The sequence below is a fragment of the Aquarana catesbeiana genome, linkage group LG09, assembly GCF_042186555.1.
Source record: "Aquarana catesbeiana isolate 2022-GZ linkage group LG09, ASM4218655v1, whole genome shotgun sequence".
NCBI lineage: Eukaryota > Metazoa > Chordata > Amphibia > Anura > Ranidae > Aquarana > Aquarana catesbeiana.
Genome location: NC_133332.1, coordinates 46,660,734 through 46,681,124, shown reverse-complemented (window position 1 = coordinate 46,681,124; position 20,391 = coordinate 46,660,734). Strand labels below are relative to the sequence as shown.

The window sequence follows — 20,391 nt, the reverse complement described above, 5'->3', positions numbered from 1 at the left end:
CTATGTGAGACCTAGTGCTCATGTACTCAGCTGAGTATGTCCAAGAGGTTGGGGGTTTTCAGAAGGTTGAGGCCAGCATCAGAAGTCCTATCTCAATCAGCGGCACTCTCGGGGGTTGTGCTACATATTTTTTACGTCATACTTTGTTACATTTCCTGGAATATTTGCACACTTACCATGATCCTTGCAAGACACAGCCTTGTCTCGTTGTTTTAATGCCCAGGATGTTCCACTTGTACATGGAAGACAAATAGGCCTGTAAAAAAAAAATCATTTTGAAATGCTTTCATTGCTTATATTCTTTGTCAAAATATGCATATTTCCATACATTTTTTACAGCGCATTGTACGAAAATATTTTTCCTTGCTTTTTATTTTGCACTTTCAGTGAGTTCAAATTTTTAGTTACTATAAACGTTTTCCACTTGAAGACCAAGCTTTTTCTGGCACTTTTTTGTTTACAAGTTTAAATCAGTATTTTTTGCTAGAAAAATACTTATAACCCCCAACATTTTTTGCAGAGACCCTAGGAAATAAAATGGAGATCTTTGCAATTTTTTATGTCACACAGTATTTGCCATTTTTCAAATGCAATTTTTTTTTGGAAAAAATTCACTATAATTAATAAAAAAAAAAAAAAACACAATATATACCCAAATATTTTTGTAAAATGTGAAAGATGATGTTACGCTTTAAAATGTTACGCTTTAAAACACTCATGGAATTACAACAAGCTTAAAAATCTCCATGGGCGAAGCTTTAAAATCTTTTATATTTTACAGGTCACATGTTTAGTATTAGAGAGGGGGTCTAGAGCTAGAATTATTGCTCTCGCTTTAACGTTCACAGCGATATCTCAAATTGTGCGAACATAATTTACATATGTGTGCACAACCTATGTATGCGTTCACTTCTGTGCGTGAGCACGGAGTGATGGGGGTGCTTTTACATTTTTGACACTGTCCCTTTCATTTCTTTTTAAATCACTTTTATTCCTATTACAAGGAATATAAACCTTGTAATAGAAATAAGGATGACAGGTCCTCTTTATGGAGATATCTGGGATCAAAAAGACCCCAAATCTCTCCTTTACCTTTAAAAGCAAAAGATTAAAAAAAAAAACGTTTGATTTTTCGCTCCAGTCCTTCAAGTCCATAAAGGTGATCAGAGAATATCTGTTCACCTTTGTGACCAGCTGGCCACACCTTCTGATTGTTTCTCGGGTGCGCTGGTAAAAACAATAAGCCTGAGATTCACCGGCGAGTGGCGGGAGGGGGGTTGTCCCCTCCTGCCACTTCTGAAAGCGATCCAGTGCCTAATTAGCCGGAAAGCCGACCGCTGGCTGAAAAAAAAAATACCAGGGTTATGAGTGATAGCTTTAGCTATAACCATACTACTTGCAAACTGCAATGTATATATACGTATTGCATTCAGCAAGTAGTTAAAATAACTTTAATATGACACTCAGTCATAAATTTTAGTGTAAATACAAACAAGAGTAACTAAAAATTACCCTCAGGCTGGGTTCACACTTAGTGCAGATGCGGCTCACAGCAGGGGTCTGGTGCATCCCTGTTCTCCATTTCATGGACAAATCAGGCCCAAATTTTTGCCTGAATTCGGACCTGAAACTGAGCCAAAGATGCACAGGAATCCTGTGGAATCCGCTCCGCGGCCGCCAGGGAGATGTGTTAATTGGCTCCATTGAGAGTTGGGCACACTCTCCTGTCATGCAAATTGGATGTGGGGAAACCCACATCCAATTTTCAGTAGTTTGAACCCAGCCTTAGATGAAGTCAGAAGTGGCGAAACACGTTGGAATTTACGGCACCCTGATGTGACGTCAGACCAGATGTGACATGGGGAGACACATTCTTCACCAGTTATCATATTCTGGGCTCTTCTGACAGTGATATTTTTTGATAAATATATTTTAAAGAAATTATTTTTTTTAAGTGCATTTAGCATTTATTTTAATAAAATTATTTTAAATGGGATTATGCTATGTGGGCCACTTTTTCTTCTGAGTCTTAGAAATATATGGAAGAATACGACAAACTGATGGGATTAACTTAAAGGAACAGGGACCATAAAGGGGATAGTTTTACTGTTTTAGTTGCGGATCAGTAAAATGAGAGGCAATAACCTCTGGTGAGTGTGGTGTCTTATGGGGGAATGGTGAGCACTTTTCACACAGTGGATTGGAAGATTTACCCAACGATTGTGGTGAATTTGAAGGAAGAATATTGACTGTTTAAATTTATGAATTTATGAAGATATCACTGATGAATATATAGAATAATTTATGAACATTTTAATATCAGACATTGGCACTTTATATTGGTTTGTTAGGAGCACCTATAAGATATTTAAGTGCATTATTGCGCTACCAGAGAGTGTATTTATATAGTTAGTCTTGTTTGTATTTAAAAGTCCTTGGTTTTTTATGGTGGCAGAAAGTGTATTGTTAACAACACATTGATGTAAATATTCTCCAAGGTACAGGGTATTAAGAGTTTTTTATATATACATTTTAGTATGACAAGCATTTTCACACTTGCTATCCCATATTGTTGTTATTGTATCAGATTTAAAGACGTGCATGTTACACACTAGAGGGAATTCTCTACAAACAAAAAATGATACCTGACTGTTGAAGAGAACTCAATCTTTTGGCTCAATTCAACAAGAGCCAAATCATATTCAAAAGATTTTGGAATATTCTTATCTTTTTTGCCGTTGGGGTCATATTTTGGATGGCGGTGGATGTTTATGACTTTCCGTGTAACTTTTGCACTGTCGGATGGACCTGAAACATCCAATAAGAATATGACTATTTTAAGCGGAATTAACACCCTCAGTATAGAAATGTAGGAGCTACCACTGCTGACTTGTTTGTAAATGTTCTGGTTCTGAAGGCCAATATGTTTTGCCTATAATCACTGCTTATTGAACATGCATGCAGCCAGTGAAGCTGAAAACCTGACATACAGATGGTTACTGTCTTTGCTTGTATTTTACTGAGTGTTGTAGCCTTGGAGCTTGTAACCTCAAAAATAAGTCAGCAATGGCAGTTCCTACATTACTGTTCTGACTGGTTTGTTTAAAGCCAAGTACATCGTAAACACAGTAACATTCAAAAGTGCAGAAATAAATGGTTTCTTCCAGAACTCTAAGCATAAAAGTATGGCCACTAACCACCAATGATAGGGCTATATTCTTCTCACTGACTACTAATGATTGGGCTACATTCCTCAACTGACCACAAATGATGGGACTACATTCCTACCATTGTCCAGCAATGATGGGGAAACATTTTTCCCACTGACCACCAATGAAAGGGCTTCGTTCCTCTAGCCAATCTCCAATGATGAGGCAACATTCCTCCCACTGACCACCAATGATGGGCCATTATATTCTGACCACTGTCCACCAATGATGGGGCTTCCTCCCACTGACCACCAATGAGGGTGCACTATTTCTCACACTAACTACTGATTCTGGAGCATTTATTAACCTTGCTGGGGCATTTATTACTCCTACTGACACGGAGGCATCTACTACTCCAACTGACCACTGACACAAGAACATTAATTACTTCTACTGACGACTGACACTGAGGCATTTATTACTTCCACTGACCACTAATGCCAGGGCATTTACATTTGTGTTCATACGTTTACATACCCTGGCAGAATTTATGATTTATTCTTATACTGAGAATATAAATGATAACACAAAAACTTTTCTTTCACTCATGGTTAGTGCTTGGCTGAAGCCATTTATTATCAATTAACTGTGTTTACTCTTCCTAAATCATAATGGCAACAGAAACTACCCAAATGACCCTGATCAAAAGTTTACATACCCCAGTTCTCAATACTGTGTGTTGCCCCCTTTAACATCAATGACAGCTTAAAGTCTTTTGTGTTATTTGTGGATGAGGCTCTTTATCTTCTCAGATGTTAAAGCTGCCCATTCCTCTTGGCAAAAAGCCTCCAGTTCCTGTTAAATTCTTGCGGTGCCTTGTATGAACAGCACGTTAGAGATCTCCCCAGAGTGGCTCAATGATATTGAGGTCAGGAGACTGAGATGGCCACTCCAGAACCTTCACTTTATTCTGATGTAGCCAATGACAGGTCGGCTTGGTCTTGTGTTTTGGATCATTGTCATGTTGGAATGTCCAAGTGCGTCCCATGCGCAGCTTCCTGGCTGATGAAAGCAAATGTTCCTCCAGTATTTTTTGATCACCTACTGCATTCATCTTGCCAAAAATTGACCAAATTGCCTGTGCCTTTGTAGCTCTCACATCCCCAAAACATCAGCGATCCACCTCCGTACCTTTCATCATAGGCCTTGTTAACTCCTCTCCAAATGTAGAGTTTATGGTTGTGGCCAAAAAGCTCAATTTTGGTCTCATCACTCCAAATGACTTTGTGCCAGAAGGTTTGAGGCTTGTCTCTGTGCTGTTTGGCGTATTGTAAGCAATATACTTTGTGGCATTTGCTCAGTAATGGCTTTCTTTTGGCGACTCGACCATGCAGCCCATCTTTCTTCAAGTGCCTCCTTTTTGTGCATCTTGAAACAGCCACACCACATCTTTTCAGAGTCCTGTATTTCACCTGAAGTTATTTGTGAGTTTTTCTTTGCATCCCAAACAATTTTTCTGGCAGTTGTGGCTGACATTTTAGTTGGTCTACCTGACCATGGTTTGGTTTCAACAGAACCCCTCATTTTCCACTTCTTGATTAGAGTTTGAACACTGCTGATTGGAATTCTCAATTCCTTGGATATCTTTTTATATCCCTTTCCTGTTTTATACAGTTCAACTACCTTTTCCTGCAGATCCTTTGACAATTCTTTTGCTTTCCCCATGACTCAGAATCCAGAAATGTCAGTGCAGCACTGGATGAAAGATGCAAGGGTCTGTCAGGAGTCCAGAAACTCATTGACCTTTTAACAACACACACACTAATTACAAGCAAACAGATCACAGGTGAGGATGGTTAACTTTAATAGCCATTCAAACCCCTTTGTGTCAACTTGTGTGCATGTTATCAGGCCAAAATCACCAGGGTATATAAACTTTTGATAAAGGTATTTGGGTAGTTTCTGTTGTGATTATGATTTAAAAAGAGTAAGCACAATTGATTGATAATAAATGGCTTCAGCCAAAAACTAACCATGAATTAAATGTTTTTGTGTTATCATTCATATTCTCTGAAGAATGAAATCATAAATTCTGACAGGGTATGTAAACTTATGAGCACAACTGTATTACTTACACTGAATACTGATGACGGGGCATTTATTGCCTCTAGTGACTACTGATGACCAGGCATTTAATACTTCTTCTGTACTGTAGAAGGCCCTTTTCTGTTCCAGCATGACAGTGCCATTGTGCAAAAATCTAGGTCTATAAAGACATGGTTTGGCGAGTTTGGTGTGGAGGACCTGGAGTGGTCTACGCAGAGCCATGACCTCAGTGTATTTTTTTGGGCAATTTTATAGGTGCTAGTACATTCAGACTGTAAATATGTGGCCATTCTTCATTTCCTTTTATAGGGCCCACATGTCATTGAAGATTATTCCTTTCGATCAAATGGAGCTTCCAAAAAGGCTGTTAACTGAAGTTCTCCTTTATTTATTTTGTACATAAAGTTACCACAATGGCAGCTTCTACAGCATCACTTACCTAATTCCACACTGACATAGTGTACTTCATCATCTAGGTGGAAGCAGTGAGCAGCAGTCAGAATGAAGTTTTTGGTAACGATGGATCCTTTACAGTTCTCCACTCCTGCCGGCCTCTGGAAGGATAAAATGGTCAGAGTGAGAAACCTCCTAAAATACCTGCTTATTGCTCTGTGTCTCATGTTTTTTTTTTCAAATTATCAGGGTTTGTCCAACTATGCTTCTTTATTTCTATATATTTGAATTTTCAGTGTCAAACAAATAGGCACAATTGTTTTTGGCATAGGAGCTTTATCCGATGCAATTCAAAGTAGTATTAAACTTCCAGGTCTTTTTAGTTTAAAACACTGAGAACAATAAAATAAACATTCCCCAGTAGACGATTTGTTAAAAACTTTACCCCAGCACTTGCAGTTTACAGCTTTCAATGCTGTTGGCTCCTTCTTTCTCAGTGCTACTTCCCTGAACTTTTGGTTCGCACAGGAAAGAGTTAATAGTTGACAGTGCAGTCTCCAGACAGTCTGCTCGCTTTGAGAGGGAATGGGCGAAGAGCAAGGGAGGAGAAGTCACTATCTCCACCTTGTCCGATCAGAAAATGCCTTGTATTCATTAATAAAAAATGTATGACATTCATATACATACTTACATTGTGACAAGCTGGACCAATGTAACTATACAATGAAGGCAGGGCAGACTGTGTTGGGGGGCAGGGAGGCAATTGCCCCCTGGGCCGTTCTGATGCCCTGTAAAAAAGCTGCACTGCTTCTACCAGAAAATGAAAACAAAACACTGCACAAGGATCACAGGGAGGAATTGGGAGGAGAGCCGGCCAGATCACGCAGAAAGGATCTCCCACTGACACTGCTTGGAGCTGAAACGCCAGCTGCTGTCAAGCAAAGCCCCCCTCCTGGACCGGCTCCTATGATAGACAGCACACTGGTAGAATGCTGGGAAATTGACCTAGTGTGAGGTCTATCATAGGAGCTGGTCCATGAGGCGGGACTTTGTTTGACAGCAGCCGATATTTCAGCTCCAAGTGGTGTCTCTATGTGTGATCCGGCTGGCTCTTCTCCCAATTCCTCCCTTTGATCCCGTGCAGTGTTTTCATCTTCCCTCATCTTCATTTCTGCGTATACAATTACAAGTAATCATTTTTTTTTCTTCATTGATGGGCACTGATAGGCTGCACTGATGGGCACTGATGAGGCTGCACTGATGGGACAACACTGATGAGGTTGCACTGATGGGACAACACTGATGAGGCTGCACTGATGGACATTGATGAGGCTGCACTAATGGGACAGCACTGATGAGGCTGCACTGATGGACATTGATGAGGCTGCACTAATGGGACAGCACTGATGAGGCTGCACTGAAGGACACTAATGAGGCTGCGCTAATGGGACAGCACAGATGAGGCTGCACTGATGGACACTGATGAGGCTGCCCTGATGGATACTGATGAGGCTGCACTGATGGGACAATACTGATGGACACTGATGAGGCTGCCCTGATAGATACTGATGAGGCTGCACTGATGGGACAGTACTGATGGACACTGATGAGGCTGCACTGATGGGCACTGATAAGCTGCACTAATGGGTACTGATGAGGCTGCACTGATAAAGGTGGCACTGATATGCTGCACTGATGGGCACTGATGAGGCTGCACTGATAATCAGTGCCCTGAATATTAGTGTAAATGTCCCCTGTCACAGGAAAGCTGATCGGCTTTCCTTTTTTCAGACAGTGACAACACTGAGGAAAGGAAATAATAACTGATAACTGGCATTTGTTTACATGTAATCAGCTGTTATTGGACACAGATGATCACATGGTACATGACACAATGTCATTGGCTCTTTACCCTGATCAGAGGAGCTCTGACTGACCACCAATCACCATGCTGCACGCCAAGATGGGAAGGACGTCATATAGGACGTCCACCTGGAGTGACAAAAAGCCAACCCTTCCGTCAATCTGCTATAGGCTGGGTGGGAACTGGTAAATGGCTGATCGCTTGTCTATTTGTGAAAAATTCTTTGTTTTATGCTACAACTGGGGGCTCTTTTTGCACTGGGTTCTTTGTATATTTTTTTTTACAAATTAAGGGCCCATTCACACTATGAATCACACAGAAATGTGCTATATGTTCCTGTGCGATTCACATGTGATCTGGGTGCAGTGCAGTGCAATTTCAGCCCATTCATTTCCAATGGGATGAAATCACACCGCACCACGCCGAAAGTAGTGCATGCACTACTTTTAGAAATACACTGCAACTGGATTGCATGGTCCTTCTGTACCATGGGATCTGATGCAGGCAAACGTACTGCAATTGAGACCTGCATTTGGGGTGTCCTGAGCTTTGCGTTGACACCCGCTGCATATCAGAAGGGCAGTGCGGGAAACACTCAGGGAACGCTAGGTTTCCTGCATTATGTTCCAATGTGAACGGCCCTGAGACATTTCCCTACTCCACCTTCCCGGGCTTCATAGGACTGCTTCCTAGTTTTAGAATCATTCACACTAGAATGTGGTTTGGGAAAGTCACGTTCCCGTGCGGCTTCCCGCACAGCATTCCAGTTGCATTGCCCTTGTAATCTGCTGTAAGGGTCAGTGCATAGTTAACGACACCCCAAATGCAGTTTGCAAATGCAATGGCGTTTGCCCGCAATGAATCTCATGGTAGAAAAGTTTTATTTGATTCGGTTGCCGTGCATTTCAAAAAGTAGTGCATGCGGTGAAATTGCACTGCACAGAACTGCATGTGTGAAAGGGCCCTTACTGTGGTTCTCTGCTGGGGCTACCTGTGTCCTAATCAATTGATTGATACTGTGATTTGCTGCTTTGGAAGATTGGTAATCTTTGGGCTTGTATATGTTATAGAGATTTAATTTATTCGGGTTTTATCCCTGTGGATCTGAGCACATGGAAATTTTTTGTGTATTTTTTGTGGTGCTGAAATTCAAATCCCCCAGCCACTTGCTGGGAATCTGAATTTTTAAAATACCTGTCTTCCATTTCCTAAAGCCAGGTACACATGGGCCAAACATTGCCGGAATATGGTCGGTTCAGCGGGAACCGTCCAACTTTTGGCCCATGTGTACAGCTCCCCAGAAGCCAGTCTCAGGAGCATGCTGGAAAATCAGCATCCAATCAGTGCTCACAGCCAATGTGTGTCCTGGTGGTGGGGGTCCCCTGTCAGAACACAATAGCTCAGCAGGGAGAATGCCGTACTAACATCAGATGTGTTAGTACAGTGATCCGTAAGGTTTTTTTCATTCAGCCTACAACATATGCTTATTTTCTGGATAGAAAGCAGGTTCTCTCTGGCAGAATGACCAAAAAAATCCTGCAAGTAAGTAAGTGCCTAAATTATTCACGTTTAGACATGTACAATTCTTCAATGACCTTACACATGTATGTATGCAAAACTGTTTTACATGGTTACCCCACATTGCTAGTCTGGGCATGAAATTAGTGTTCCCTACTTACAGTGACTGTAAGTTTGGCAATCCATGGATATTTTTCATTATCTTTTTCTGAATGATCCTTTGAGAGTCCACACATCTCAAATGCACTTGTTTCATCTGAAAGTATAAGGGGAGAAATGAAGAATCGTCATATTAGGAGCATTGTGTCCTGACAGTGGCACAAAAAGAAAAAAAAAATATCAGCACTAATCTGCCCTCAATGATACTATTATCTACCTTTTTGGAGCTTTACAGCTCCGATGGATGTCTTCTGCGGGAGGAGCCGTAATCTCCCTCTGACGTCAGCCGGGGAGATAACGTGGTTGCTTGTCTCCTCCGCAGAAGCTCTGTCTCATAGCTGTAAAGCGGCCATGAGTCATGTGACCGGCCTGAAGACAGCTGAAATTCCGTATTTAGACTGCTCGTTTTTTAAAACTAAGTACATAGTTTACTATGCCAGCCTCTAATAGAGGGTCTGGCAGTGACCATTGTAGGCTTTTATTTTTAATAGTAGTAGCGGCGGAGGGGCGGAGGGCGGGTGGGGGACAGAGACACAGACACAGCTGACAGGCAGGAAGGAGGGGGTGAGGGGTAGAGAGGAGAGCAGGGCAGCGTATGACGAAGGGACGTATTTTGACCACGGTGATCAAGGCTGAGCAGACCTGATTTCGTGGTCAGAATAGAGAGGGCATACAGGAAGTGGCAGATTCAGGGTTTTTTTTTTTTTTACAGTTTAGAGGGTGGCAGATTACACAGCACAAGCATTGTGCTGTATAATCTGCTTTAAGGGACCAGGATTTGACAAACACTTTAAAGCAACCCCCCACAGTTAGCAAATTCTCCCTAGGGATACACTTAACCCTTTGATCGCCCCTGATGTTAACCCCTTTCCTGCCAGTGTCATTAGTACAGCGACAGCGCAAATTTTTTAGCACTGATCACTGTATTTGTGTCACTGGTCCCCAAAAAGTGTCAAAAGTGTCAGTTAGGTGTCGGATTTGTCCACCACAATATCGCAGTCCCGCTATAAGTCGCTGATTACTAGTAAAAAAAAAAATTAAGAAAAAATAAAGAAAAATATCCCATAATTTGTAGATGCTATAACTTTTGTGCAAACCAATCAATATACGCTTATTGTGATTTTTTTTTTTTTTTACCAAACATATGTAGTAGAATACATATTGGCCTAAACTGATGAATAAATTAGATTTTTTTACAACTTTTTATTGGGTGTGTTTTATAGCAGAAAGTAAACAATACTTTTTCTTTTCAAAATTGTCACTCTTTTTTTGTTTATAGCACAAAAAATAAAAACTGCAGAGGTGATCAAATACCACCAAAAGGAAGCTCTATTTGTGGTCAAAAAAGGACATCCATTTTATTTGTGTACAGAGTTGCATGACCGCGCAATTGTCAGATAAAGTAACGTAGTGCCGTATCGCAAAAAATGGCCTGGTCATGAAGGGGGGTAAACCATCAGGAGCTGAAGTGGTTAAACATATGATTGCTAATTATCAGTAATGGTGACACCCCCTTGCATACATTTATATAGAAAAAACTGTGAATGTGTTCCAAATTAACAGCAATGTGCTCTCTTAATGTATGACGATGACCCATCGATATTTTGCAGTTATTGATCCCATTTAAAGGGGAAAAGTGTTTTTTAACACATAGGCCAATACATGAGCTGCTAGTGTATAAGGTGACGGACATCACATGGTGTTTCATAATAAACCAATTCACCATTTATGGAGTTTTTTATGAAAGAAAGTCATGTCTGATGAAAAGTTACTTATTTAATATTGACAGGATATTGTCATTAAAAATTAATGACAATATCCCAATATCTAATTATGAAAATATCTGATTATTAAGCCCTTTAGAAAGTGTGAAAATTCCTGTTGCCTGGCTGTGAGGGGGGGGGGGACCCAAAAATTCAGCGGCCCTTACGGGGGTAGCACTACAATTAGTTTAGGGAAAGACTGTTGCCTCTGAATGACTGCTGTTGTCAAGTACTTAAAGCGGCTGTATACCCCGCTTTCACATTTTTACCTACAGGTAAGCCTATAATAATGCCCCGTACACACGATCCGAAAATCGGACGACAGATCGTCCAACTTTTTTCGCTTACTATTTACTATTTTACTATTTACTATTTACAAATTGATTAGGTTACTAAAGTCACGAAAATTCTCCTACGACAGAAAAAAAATCAGAAATGATGTCATGTGTTGTAATGTATTTGTCTTGTATTTTGGGACGACACCTTTACTGACTAAACGAAAATCGCACGATCTGGTATCGTACGAGGAAAATTTCCGTGCTTGTCCGATCAAATAATATCAGATGAACTGTCGTGATCGGCTCTCGAAAGCTCTGTACTAACGATCTGATTATCGTAAGATCGCGTCGAAAGCGGATCGTGTGTACGGGCCATAAGGCTTACCTGTAGGTGAGTGTAGCGCCGGAGCCCGCGATGCACCGGAAATAACTCCGGGAGACATGTCGCCAGTCACAACGGTGTGCCGGGACCGCTGCGGGGGCTTCGATCTAAGGTAAGTATTTCATAATGAGCTAGTATGCTATGCATACTAGCTCATTATGCCTTTGTCTTGCAGGTTTGGGGTTTATATTTTTTTTACGTGGGTTAACAATAGGGTTGCCACCTTTCCTTCAAGTCAAACCTGAACACTTTAGCGGCGCACAGCAAATTTTTAATATACACACAGTATATTTTTGCTAATAAATAACATTTCTAATTATATGAAGTTAATAACAAGAGTCCCCCTTTACATCAGAGTCTGCAGAGTTCCCCTTTTACATCTGAACTCGCAGAGTTTCCTTTCACTGTAAGGGAGGACTCTGCAGACTCTGATGTAAGGGAGAACTCTGGGGACTCTATCATAAGGGATGCTCTGGGAACCCTGATCTAAGGGGGAACACTGAGAACTCTGATGTACGGAGAGGACTCTGATGTAAGGGGCAACACTGTGGCCTCTGGTGTAAAGGGGAACTCTGATGTAAGGGGTGCTCTGAGAACCCTGATTTGCCTTAGTGTACTCACTCAGAGGCAGGAGAGAGAAGGGGGAGACTTCAGTCACAGACAGGGATGGATGGTGAGTTCACTCACTGCTTGGCAGTCAGCACATCTCATCTAGATGTATCTGAGGCTGCAGGACTTCAAAAATTCTGAACCCCACTTTCCTTTTCTGAGGTACAGCGCCGGGGATTGGAGTGTGGGCAAACACAGAGGGGTAGGGGTGGAAGGAAGAAGTGCAGATTGAGCCCGCTTTCCTCTCCCGTCTGTGTGTCTGTTTGGGGGGGGGATTGTTAGTGTTGGCTTTGGGCAGCATGAAAGAGAGTGTAACAGACACTCTCAGCTTAGACAACTGCAGCCAGCAACCCTGCTGGGAAGCCATAGTCTGGTCAGGCAGTCTGAAACCCGGACGCATGATTCCCAACCCAAACTGTCCGGTTGAATCCCGGACAGGTTGCAACCCTAGTTAACAACCACTTTAAGAGAAGTTATCTGGTCTAAATTACTTTGGAACAGAGTGTGCTTTACAGCGTATTGGAGAACTGGGGAATGAATAGTTCAATACTAGTTAACCCTTGAGGTTATGAATTGAGGCGTGACAAGGAGATGCAGCCAGTTTGGGAGAGGGATCGGTGGAGGCTGGTAAGGGAGGTTCTGTAGGTATGGGTGGGTTTGTTTCTTGGCGCACCCCACTGAGTGGCTAAGTCCCTATCTTAGGGCCCTCTGTGGAATGGAAGCTTCCTGAGGACTGGACCTGGAACCACATGTGTGTGAGGCATCGCAAAATAAGTGCGGTAGCTCCCCTCTTTTACTTTTGGACTGAACCCGAGTAATGAGCAAAGTGTGTTGTGAAGAGCTGGTGGATGACAATCAGTACTAACCACTTCTGGACCGCCCACTGTATATATACTTTATTACTTTGACATTATATACCGCGATTATATCAGCAGCTAGCTGCCATCACCCCGGAATTTTTTTTAAACTGGGCGATCCTCTTTCACATAAAAGTGGTCCCAGTGGCAGATTCCCCACGGAGCCGTCGATAAAGGGGAAAATGATCCCCTGGAGCGATGGGCAGGAAGTCGAGTGAGGCCCCCACTTGACTCTATGCCCTTGGAGGACCGGAGCGACGTCTGACGTCACTTCCGCCTAACGGCCTTAAAAGTCCAATTTTTTTTTATTAGTGAAAATTTAAAATTACTTTTTTTTTTCTTTTTTCTTTTAAGTGTAAATGTGAGATCTGAGGTCTTTTTGACCCCAGATCTCGCAATAAAGAGGACCTGTCATGCTTATTTCTATTAAAAGGGATGTTTACAAGAATAAAAGTGATAAAAAAAAACAAAAAATGAAAAGTGGTTGTAAACCCTTCTATACAACTTTACATCAATGGAATCTACATAGCACAGGCAACTGATCGCTGCCTGTGAAAGTGCACTCAGATTTGTCTTTGCGCTGCAAATAGTCTTTATTTGTGACGTCGCCCGCGCTTGCGCACTAGGTAACCTCATTAACAACGTGTGCCGTTTCAGCTTCCTCTGGCTGCTGTGTCATTATCTGACACTCAGAACGGCACAGAGGAAGCCTCGCGATGATAGCCTTGATAGTCAGTTACTGTTCTCATTGAGAACGCTCTGTTACCGTAGTAACGTCAATCGAGATCGAGGCTTGGTTACGACGCTACAGCGCATGCGCGAGATTTCCGCAGGGATAGGAACTAAGGGCGGAAATGATGTCCACATTGGCTTTAGCAAACAGGAGAAAGAATGGCGCGGACGATACCCGGAAGATAGTGGAAAATTAAACTCATAAAAAAGGTACTTCTAACGCTTGTTTAGGACTAATTTATATATCTCTTGCTTGGCAAGGAAAAAAAACGTTTTAATATTTGAAAAAAAAAAGAAATATTTTGCAGGGTTTACTTCCTCTTTAAAGGGACAGTGTAAAAATACAAAATAAATAGTAAAAAAAAAAAAAATTTAAAGCCCCCCATCCTCCGAGCTCTCGCGCAGAAGCAAACGCATACGTAAGTCGCGCCCACATATGTAAACGGTGTTCAAACCACACATGTGAGGTGTCTCCATGATTATTAGAGTGAGAGCAATACTTCTAGCACTAGACCTCCTCTGTAACTCTAAACAGGTAACCTGTAAACATTGCTTCTGGAGATCTTTAAGTACTGTAGTTTGTCGTCATTCCATGAGCCTGTGCAATTTTAAAGCACGACATGTTAGGTATCTATTTGCTCAGCGTAACATCATCTTTCACATTATACAAAAAAATTGGGCTAACTTTACTGTTTTGTTATTATTTAATTCATGAAAGTGTATTTTTTCCCAAAAAATTGCATTTGAAACACCGCTGCGCAAATACAGTGTGACATAAAATATTGCAATGACCATTTTATTCTATAGGGTCTCTGCTTAAAAAATATATATAATGTTTGGGGGTTCTAAGTAATTTTCTAGCAAAAAATACTAATTTAAACTTGTAAACAACAAGTGTCAGAAAAAGGACTGGTCCTTAAAGCGGAGTTCCACTCAAAAGTGGAACTGCCACTTATCTGTCTCCCCCCCCCCCTCCCTTCGGTGCCACATTTGGCACCTTTCAGGGGGGAGGGGAGAACGGGAAACCTGTTTCTGACAGGTATCGTTCCCCACTTCCAGGAGACGGGGCCGCAGCCCGGTCTTTCAGAAGTTCGGCCCCCTCTTCCTTCCTCCACTGGACCAATTAGAAAGCACGCTTCACGCATGTGCAGTAGAGAACTGGCTGTGAAGCGAAAGGCTTCACTGATGGGTTCCCTTGCCAGGAATGGTGGCGGCTGCACCCGACAGCTGATCGGAAGATCGGCTGGGGTGCCAACATCGCGGGCTCTCTGAACAGGTAAGTGTCCATATATTAAAAGTCAGCAGCTGCAGTATTTGTAGTTGCTGACTTTAAATTTTTCGTGGGGGGGGCTATATTCCCCTCAAAATGTCTCAGAAGTCCGTGCTGGGACAGGTGTCACTGGATGTTATTTTTCTGTATGTGGGGCCCCAGTGAAGTGGTTTGGCCACCAGCCATGAGGTGGTGCTAACCCACATGAGAAACAGTACAGTACAACAAGAATGCAGTTCCCCCATGCCAACATAAAGAAGGGAGATCAGCCCTGCAGCTGCATGTACACAAAGGGGTGGGGATAGCCACATGGCCTTATTAGGTCAGTGACACTTTAGTTACAGATAGTTCTCTGCCTGCTCCTCATTAGACCCAATGCTGATAGTCATCTTCCAGGTTCAGATCGAAACCCAAGCTCATCCCTACTGAAGAACTTGCCTCTGCCAACTTCTCCACTCCTCCCCTCTTCATCCTTAAAGCGGTAGTAAACTGCCATGCTTTTTTTTTTTTTTTTCAAACCTGCAAGGTAAAGTTATAATGTGCTAGTATGCATCGCGACGCACTGTCACCACTGACAGGGTTCCATCTTCACCATGGTCTTCTGTCCGGGTTTGCGTCCTCTGACTGTCTGATTGGCTGCGCTGCGATGACGTCACTCCTGCACGTGCACGCGGGAGCCGATATTCACAGCACAAGACTCTGAAGGAACGGCACGGGCATGCCGGTCCTTCAGAGGGCTTGCGCCGGTGATGTCACTGGCGCATTCACAAATAAATATCTCCTAAACAGTGCAAGTGTAGGAGATATTTACTGCACCTACAGGTAAGCCTCATTATAGGCTGACCTATAGGTAAATGTCAACCATGGGAGTTTACTCCCACTTTAACATAAGCAGGAGATGTTCTGCAGTCCAGATTGGAGACCTGGACAGCGCTGACAACACTGCTTGGGATTTCAGTGCTGCAGAGGCAGAGTTGTCAGCTCACACCAGGAAATTAGATCAATTTATTTTTGGCAGGATCAACGGGTACTGTGATTTTCTGTGATTATATCATTTTTTAAGAGAAAAAACAAGGAGAAACATCCATGTATTGTTGAGAATACGGAATATGTTTATTTTTTTACCCAGATATGCCCTTTAACAACATAACGTCTACCCTACATATGGGTGGTTTTGGCAATTTTTTATTGTTTGATAACAACATGAGGTAAGATCAAGATCTGATGACATTTCCTTTTGTATAGACGATTAAGAAAATTACTCACCGATTATCTCATCAAAGGCCTTCTTCAGTGCATCTACATTTTCCATCTGGAAGACGTGTTTCTCTCGATCCTTTTTAGAGGCAATATCATTGAGCTCAATTTGGCTGGCGTTAGAACCCAGGCCGAACACATAGATATCTGTGCAGGAGAAAGGAACATTGACCTCATTATAAGGGTTGTCAAGGCATAAGCCTTTTTTATTAAACCGTGTCAGTGTAGCGTTACCCCCGGAAGGGCCATTGAGTGGTGCTTGTCCTCTGGAACTGCCCTGACCTTGCAAGCACCTTGACCCTTCTGACACTCTAGGTTCATACATGGACTAAGCAAACAATGTTCAGTAACCTGGTCACCAACAATACTTAGCACAAAGTAAGGGCAATACGCATAGATTTCAATAACACTGTTGTATTCAGTATTTCAAAGTAATTCAAGTCAATTCACCCAATTCGTCCCCTGCGCTCCTCCCAGGACCTCCTGCTCTCTAGCTCCCTTGTTACCTCTTCCCATGCTCGCCTTCAGGACTTCTCCAGAGCCTCTCCCATCCTCTGGAACTCCCTTCCCCGGTATGTCCGATCAGCCCCTAACCTGTCCACCTTTTAGGAGATCCCTGAAAACTCACTTATTCAGAAAAGCCTATCCCACACCCACCTAACAACTGTCCCCGGGCCACCCCCATCAAATCATTCTCCACATCTATTACCTTTTGTACCACCACCCCCTCTCTTTAGAATGTAAGCTCTATGAGAAGGGCCCTCCCATCCCTTTTGTATTGAACTGTACTGTAATTGTGCTGTCCCCCCTCTGCATTGTAAAGCGCTGTGTAAACTGTTGGCGCTATATAAATCGTGTATAATAATAATAATTATAGAATACAATCTGCTTGCAGCAATACCCAGCCAGATGATGTTAATAAGTAGTAGATTAAACACAGATAATAATAAATAGGCAAGGTAAACAGATGATAATGAACCACTGGGTGAAGCAATATCAATTATAGCGGCGCTTCCTAGGGCTCCGGTCACATATATCTGAATTGGATGCATTATGAACCACATCCAATTCGCATGACATATGAATCAAAATGGCTTTCTATGGAGCCAGGTTCACATATGTGTGGTGCAGTGCGAATAGTCTGCGAATTTAAAAAGAGTCCTGTGCGTTTTTTAAATACTGCAGTGCGATTCAGATGCAAATTCCAGGCTCATTGTCTTCTATAGGAATGCATCTGAATTGAATCAGTTTTGAACACGAATTTGATCCGAAAAAGAAAACATTGTGGGGCCCCCCCTCCCAATCCATACCAGGCCCTTTCGAGTCTGGTACGGATTTTAAGAGAAAACCCACACCAAAAGTAAAAAAAAACAGCATGGGATCCCCCCAATCCATACCAGACCCTTAGGTCTAGTGTGGATTTTGAGGGGAACTCCCACACCAATTTTTTTTTTTAAATGGTGTGGTGCCCCCCCAAATTCCATGCCGCCCCCTTGTGACGTCACCAACACAGCATGCGTCCAGTCGGTGACGTCACAGGGGGGCGGTGCCACTAGGTGGTGTCGCCAGGTGGCGTCGCCCCTAAGCTATTTAAGAACTGTCACACGGCGGAGCAGGCAGACAACAAGAGCCTTTGGCGTGGGCAGAGGTTTTTTTTTGTTTGTTTTTTTTCAGGTCCGGTGGTGGCGGCAGACGTTGTGATTGACAATGAATCTACACCGGGAGACATTGTTTTATTATTTTTAATAACGGAATTGTCAAAAAATGTGTCTGTGTTTTATTTCTTTTTGACACTTTTTTGGTGAATGACTAGGGGTACAATGTACTCCATACTCATTTAAATAGGGGGGTGTGGGATCTGGGGGGGCCCCCTTGTTAAAGAGGGCTTCCAGATTCCGATAAGCTCCCTGCCCGCAGACCCCTACAACCACCACGCAGGGTTGTGGGAAAGAGGCCCTTGTCCCCATCAACATAAGGACAAGGTGCCCTGTCCCAAAAAAAATCTCCATGTTAAGGGCATGTGGCCTGGTATGGTTCAGGAGTGGGGTGCGCACGCTTGTCACCCCCCCCCCCCCTTCCTGGGCTGACAGGCTGCATGGGGGCTCCACACCATTTTTTTTTTTTATCTTGGCGTGGGGATTCATTTCAAAATCTGTACCAGACCTGAAAGGGTCCAGTATGGACTGAGGGGACCCCCACGTCATTTATTTTCACGATTTTTTTATTGCTGGCAGGGAACCACGTTGACAGCTGATGAGTCATCCATTAAGGACACGGCGGCTGGCTTCCCGCACCTGCTCTTTAAAAGAGAAGTATGGAGTTTGTTTTTTTCAGAATTATACCTACCTAGGTGGATGCAGTTTTGGTCCGATGCTGCATCTGTCCCCCGCCGGTTCTAACACTGAGAACTGAGTGATCTAACATCGCAGATTGCTCAGTTCTCACAGCTCCCCAAGCACAGAGTTGATGATTGTTAGTCACTGCTCTCTGCTCACTGGAGCGCTGGGCTGTGGAGAGGGCTGGAGTGGCTCACTGAAAGGCTGAGCTGAGTGCCGGTCCAGGCATGTGGGCGGATCCCAACCCCAGTGTCATGATCTTGACCGAGCCTGGACGGGCTCTGTTATGTCAGCTGACAGCGGGCTTCAGCCCGCTGTCTGCTGAAAAAGGATCACAGAACTGCACTCCTGTGATCCACAGGAGAAGCACAGCCAAACGAGCTTTGGCTGTACTTCTCCTTTAACAACTAGCTAATGTTAAAGATGCCGATGGTTGCCGGCTCCAAAAATTTGCATCTGAGTCACATCTAAAATGGCAGCTGAACAGCTGCTTAGGAAATTTGCATTGAAAACGGAGGGGAAATCGCACCGGACATGTGTGAACCTAGCCTAAGGGTGCAGCACTGTAGAAGGGAAACCTGTCACAGAGCAATCAGACTTCCCACAGCCACTGGTGCAATCCTAGGAGAGAAGTGGAGAAAATACAGATCAATAGCAGAGAGGTTTGACTGTAGAGACTCCTATGAAAAACTTATCAGTGAGCAGCAACCACCCCCCTGGAAAAATTGGCTGCCACAAAACCAGTCCTTGGTGCCAAGAAGGTTGGGCGCTGACATAAAGCATTGTAAACCTTCCAACCTGCACCTTGTGTTTTTCACCAGCATAAGATGTACATTTACCATGTAGTTTCAAGTCACCTATTGTTGCCCTGTACACACAGCCTATAGTAGAGTAAATATTCATACTTAGGTCTCAGCAGTTTGTGCATACCCATACCATGTGGGCAGTGACATTAATGTCAACTGGGACGCAGTGACTGTTCCTAGTTTGACAGGTGTGCAGGTGTGAGTGTATGGCCCTGAACGCACAATGTCTGAGTTTGGGGCCACGCCCCCCACATTGCTGTTCAATTGGAGCAACAGCTGTGTCTGTGCAGTCACTGCGTCCAGAGGCGTAACTAGAACCCTCAGGGCCACAATGCAAGAAACCATGAAGGGCCCCCCTGTCCCCGGTCCCAGGGTCCTTGTCACAGATCCAGGCCCTTTACTCCCATTGCAGGGCCCTTTATTGCGGTCCCACAGCAGGACCCTTTCACGTGTTCTGCAGCAGGACCCCTTCCTGCATGGTTGCCTACCTTTTCAAAACAAGTCAGGTTTTTTTTTTTTTTTTAACGTGTTCAGCCAGCCATTGTAGGGGGAGAATGTATCCTAATTAGGGGAGGGACATATAAAATGTGCATGCTTCTACAAGAACCATCTAATGCCATACCCCTCAGCACACCTCTATACCCCCTGCAGATCTCTGTACCCCTAACGCACCCCCAGCACACTTTTGTACCCCTTTGCACATCGCTGCACCTCCTAAAAATACCTCTGCAGCTCCCAGGATCCCCCCAGCACACCTCTGCACCCCCTAGAATCCTCTTTATCCCTCAGTATGCCTCCATAAGCCCAGCAAACCATTGTAACCCCCAGCACACCTCTGCACCCCACCCCCCACACACACACATACTCCTCTGCATTCCCCAGCACACCTCAACACCCCCGCACATCTATGCA

General features: G+C 43.4%; 1 protein-coding gene across 1 annotated transcript in view; it reads right to left on the bottom strand.

Moving 5' to 3' along the window:
* The window catches only part of LOC141107589 (complement factor B-like), an 88,338-nt gene that overhangs the window by 18,102 nt on the left and 49,845 nt on the right, over positions 1-20,391 (bottom strand). The window contains exons 10-14 of the mRNA XM_073598434.1: positions 16,347-16,484; positions 9,192-9,286; positions 5,695-5,809; positions 2,646-2,808; positions 177-256 (exon numbers count right to left, since the gene is read on the bottom strand). Of these exons, the coding sequence (XP_073454535.1) occupies positions 177-256; positions 2,646-2,808; positions 5,695-5,809; positions 9,192-9,286; positions 16,347-16,484 (591 nt within the window). The remainder of the gene's footprint in view (positions 1-176; positions 257-2,645; positions 2,809-5,694; positions 5,810-9,191; positions 9,287-16,346; positions 16,485-20,391) is intronic.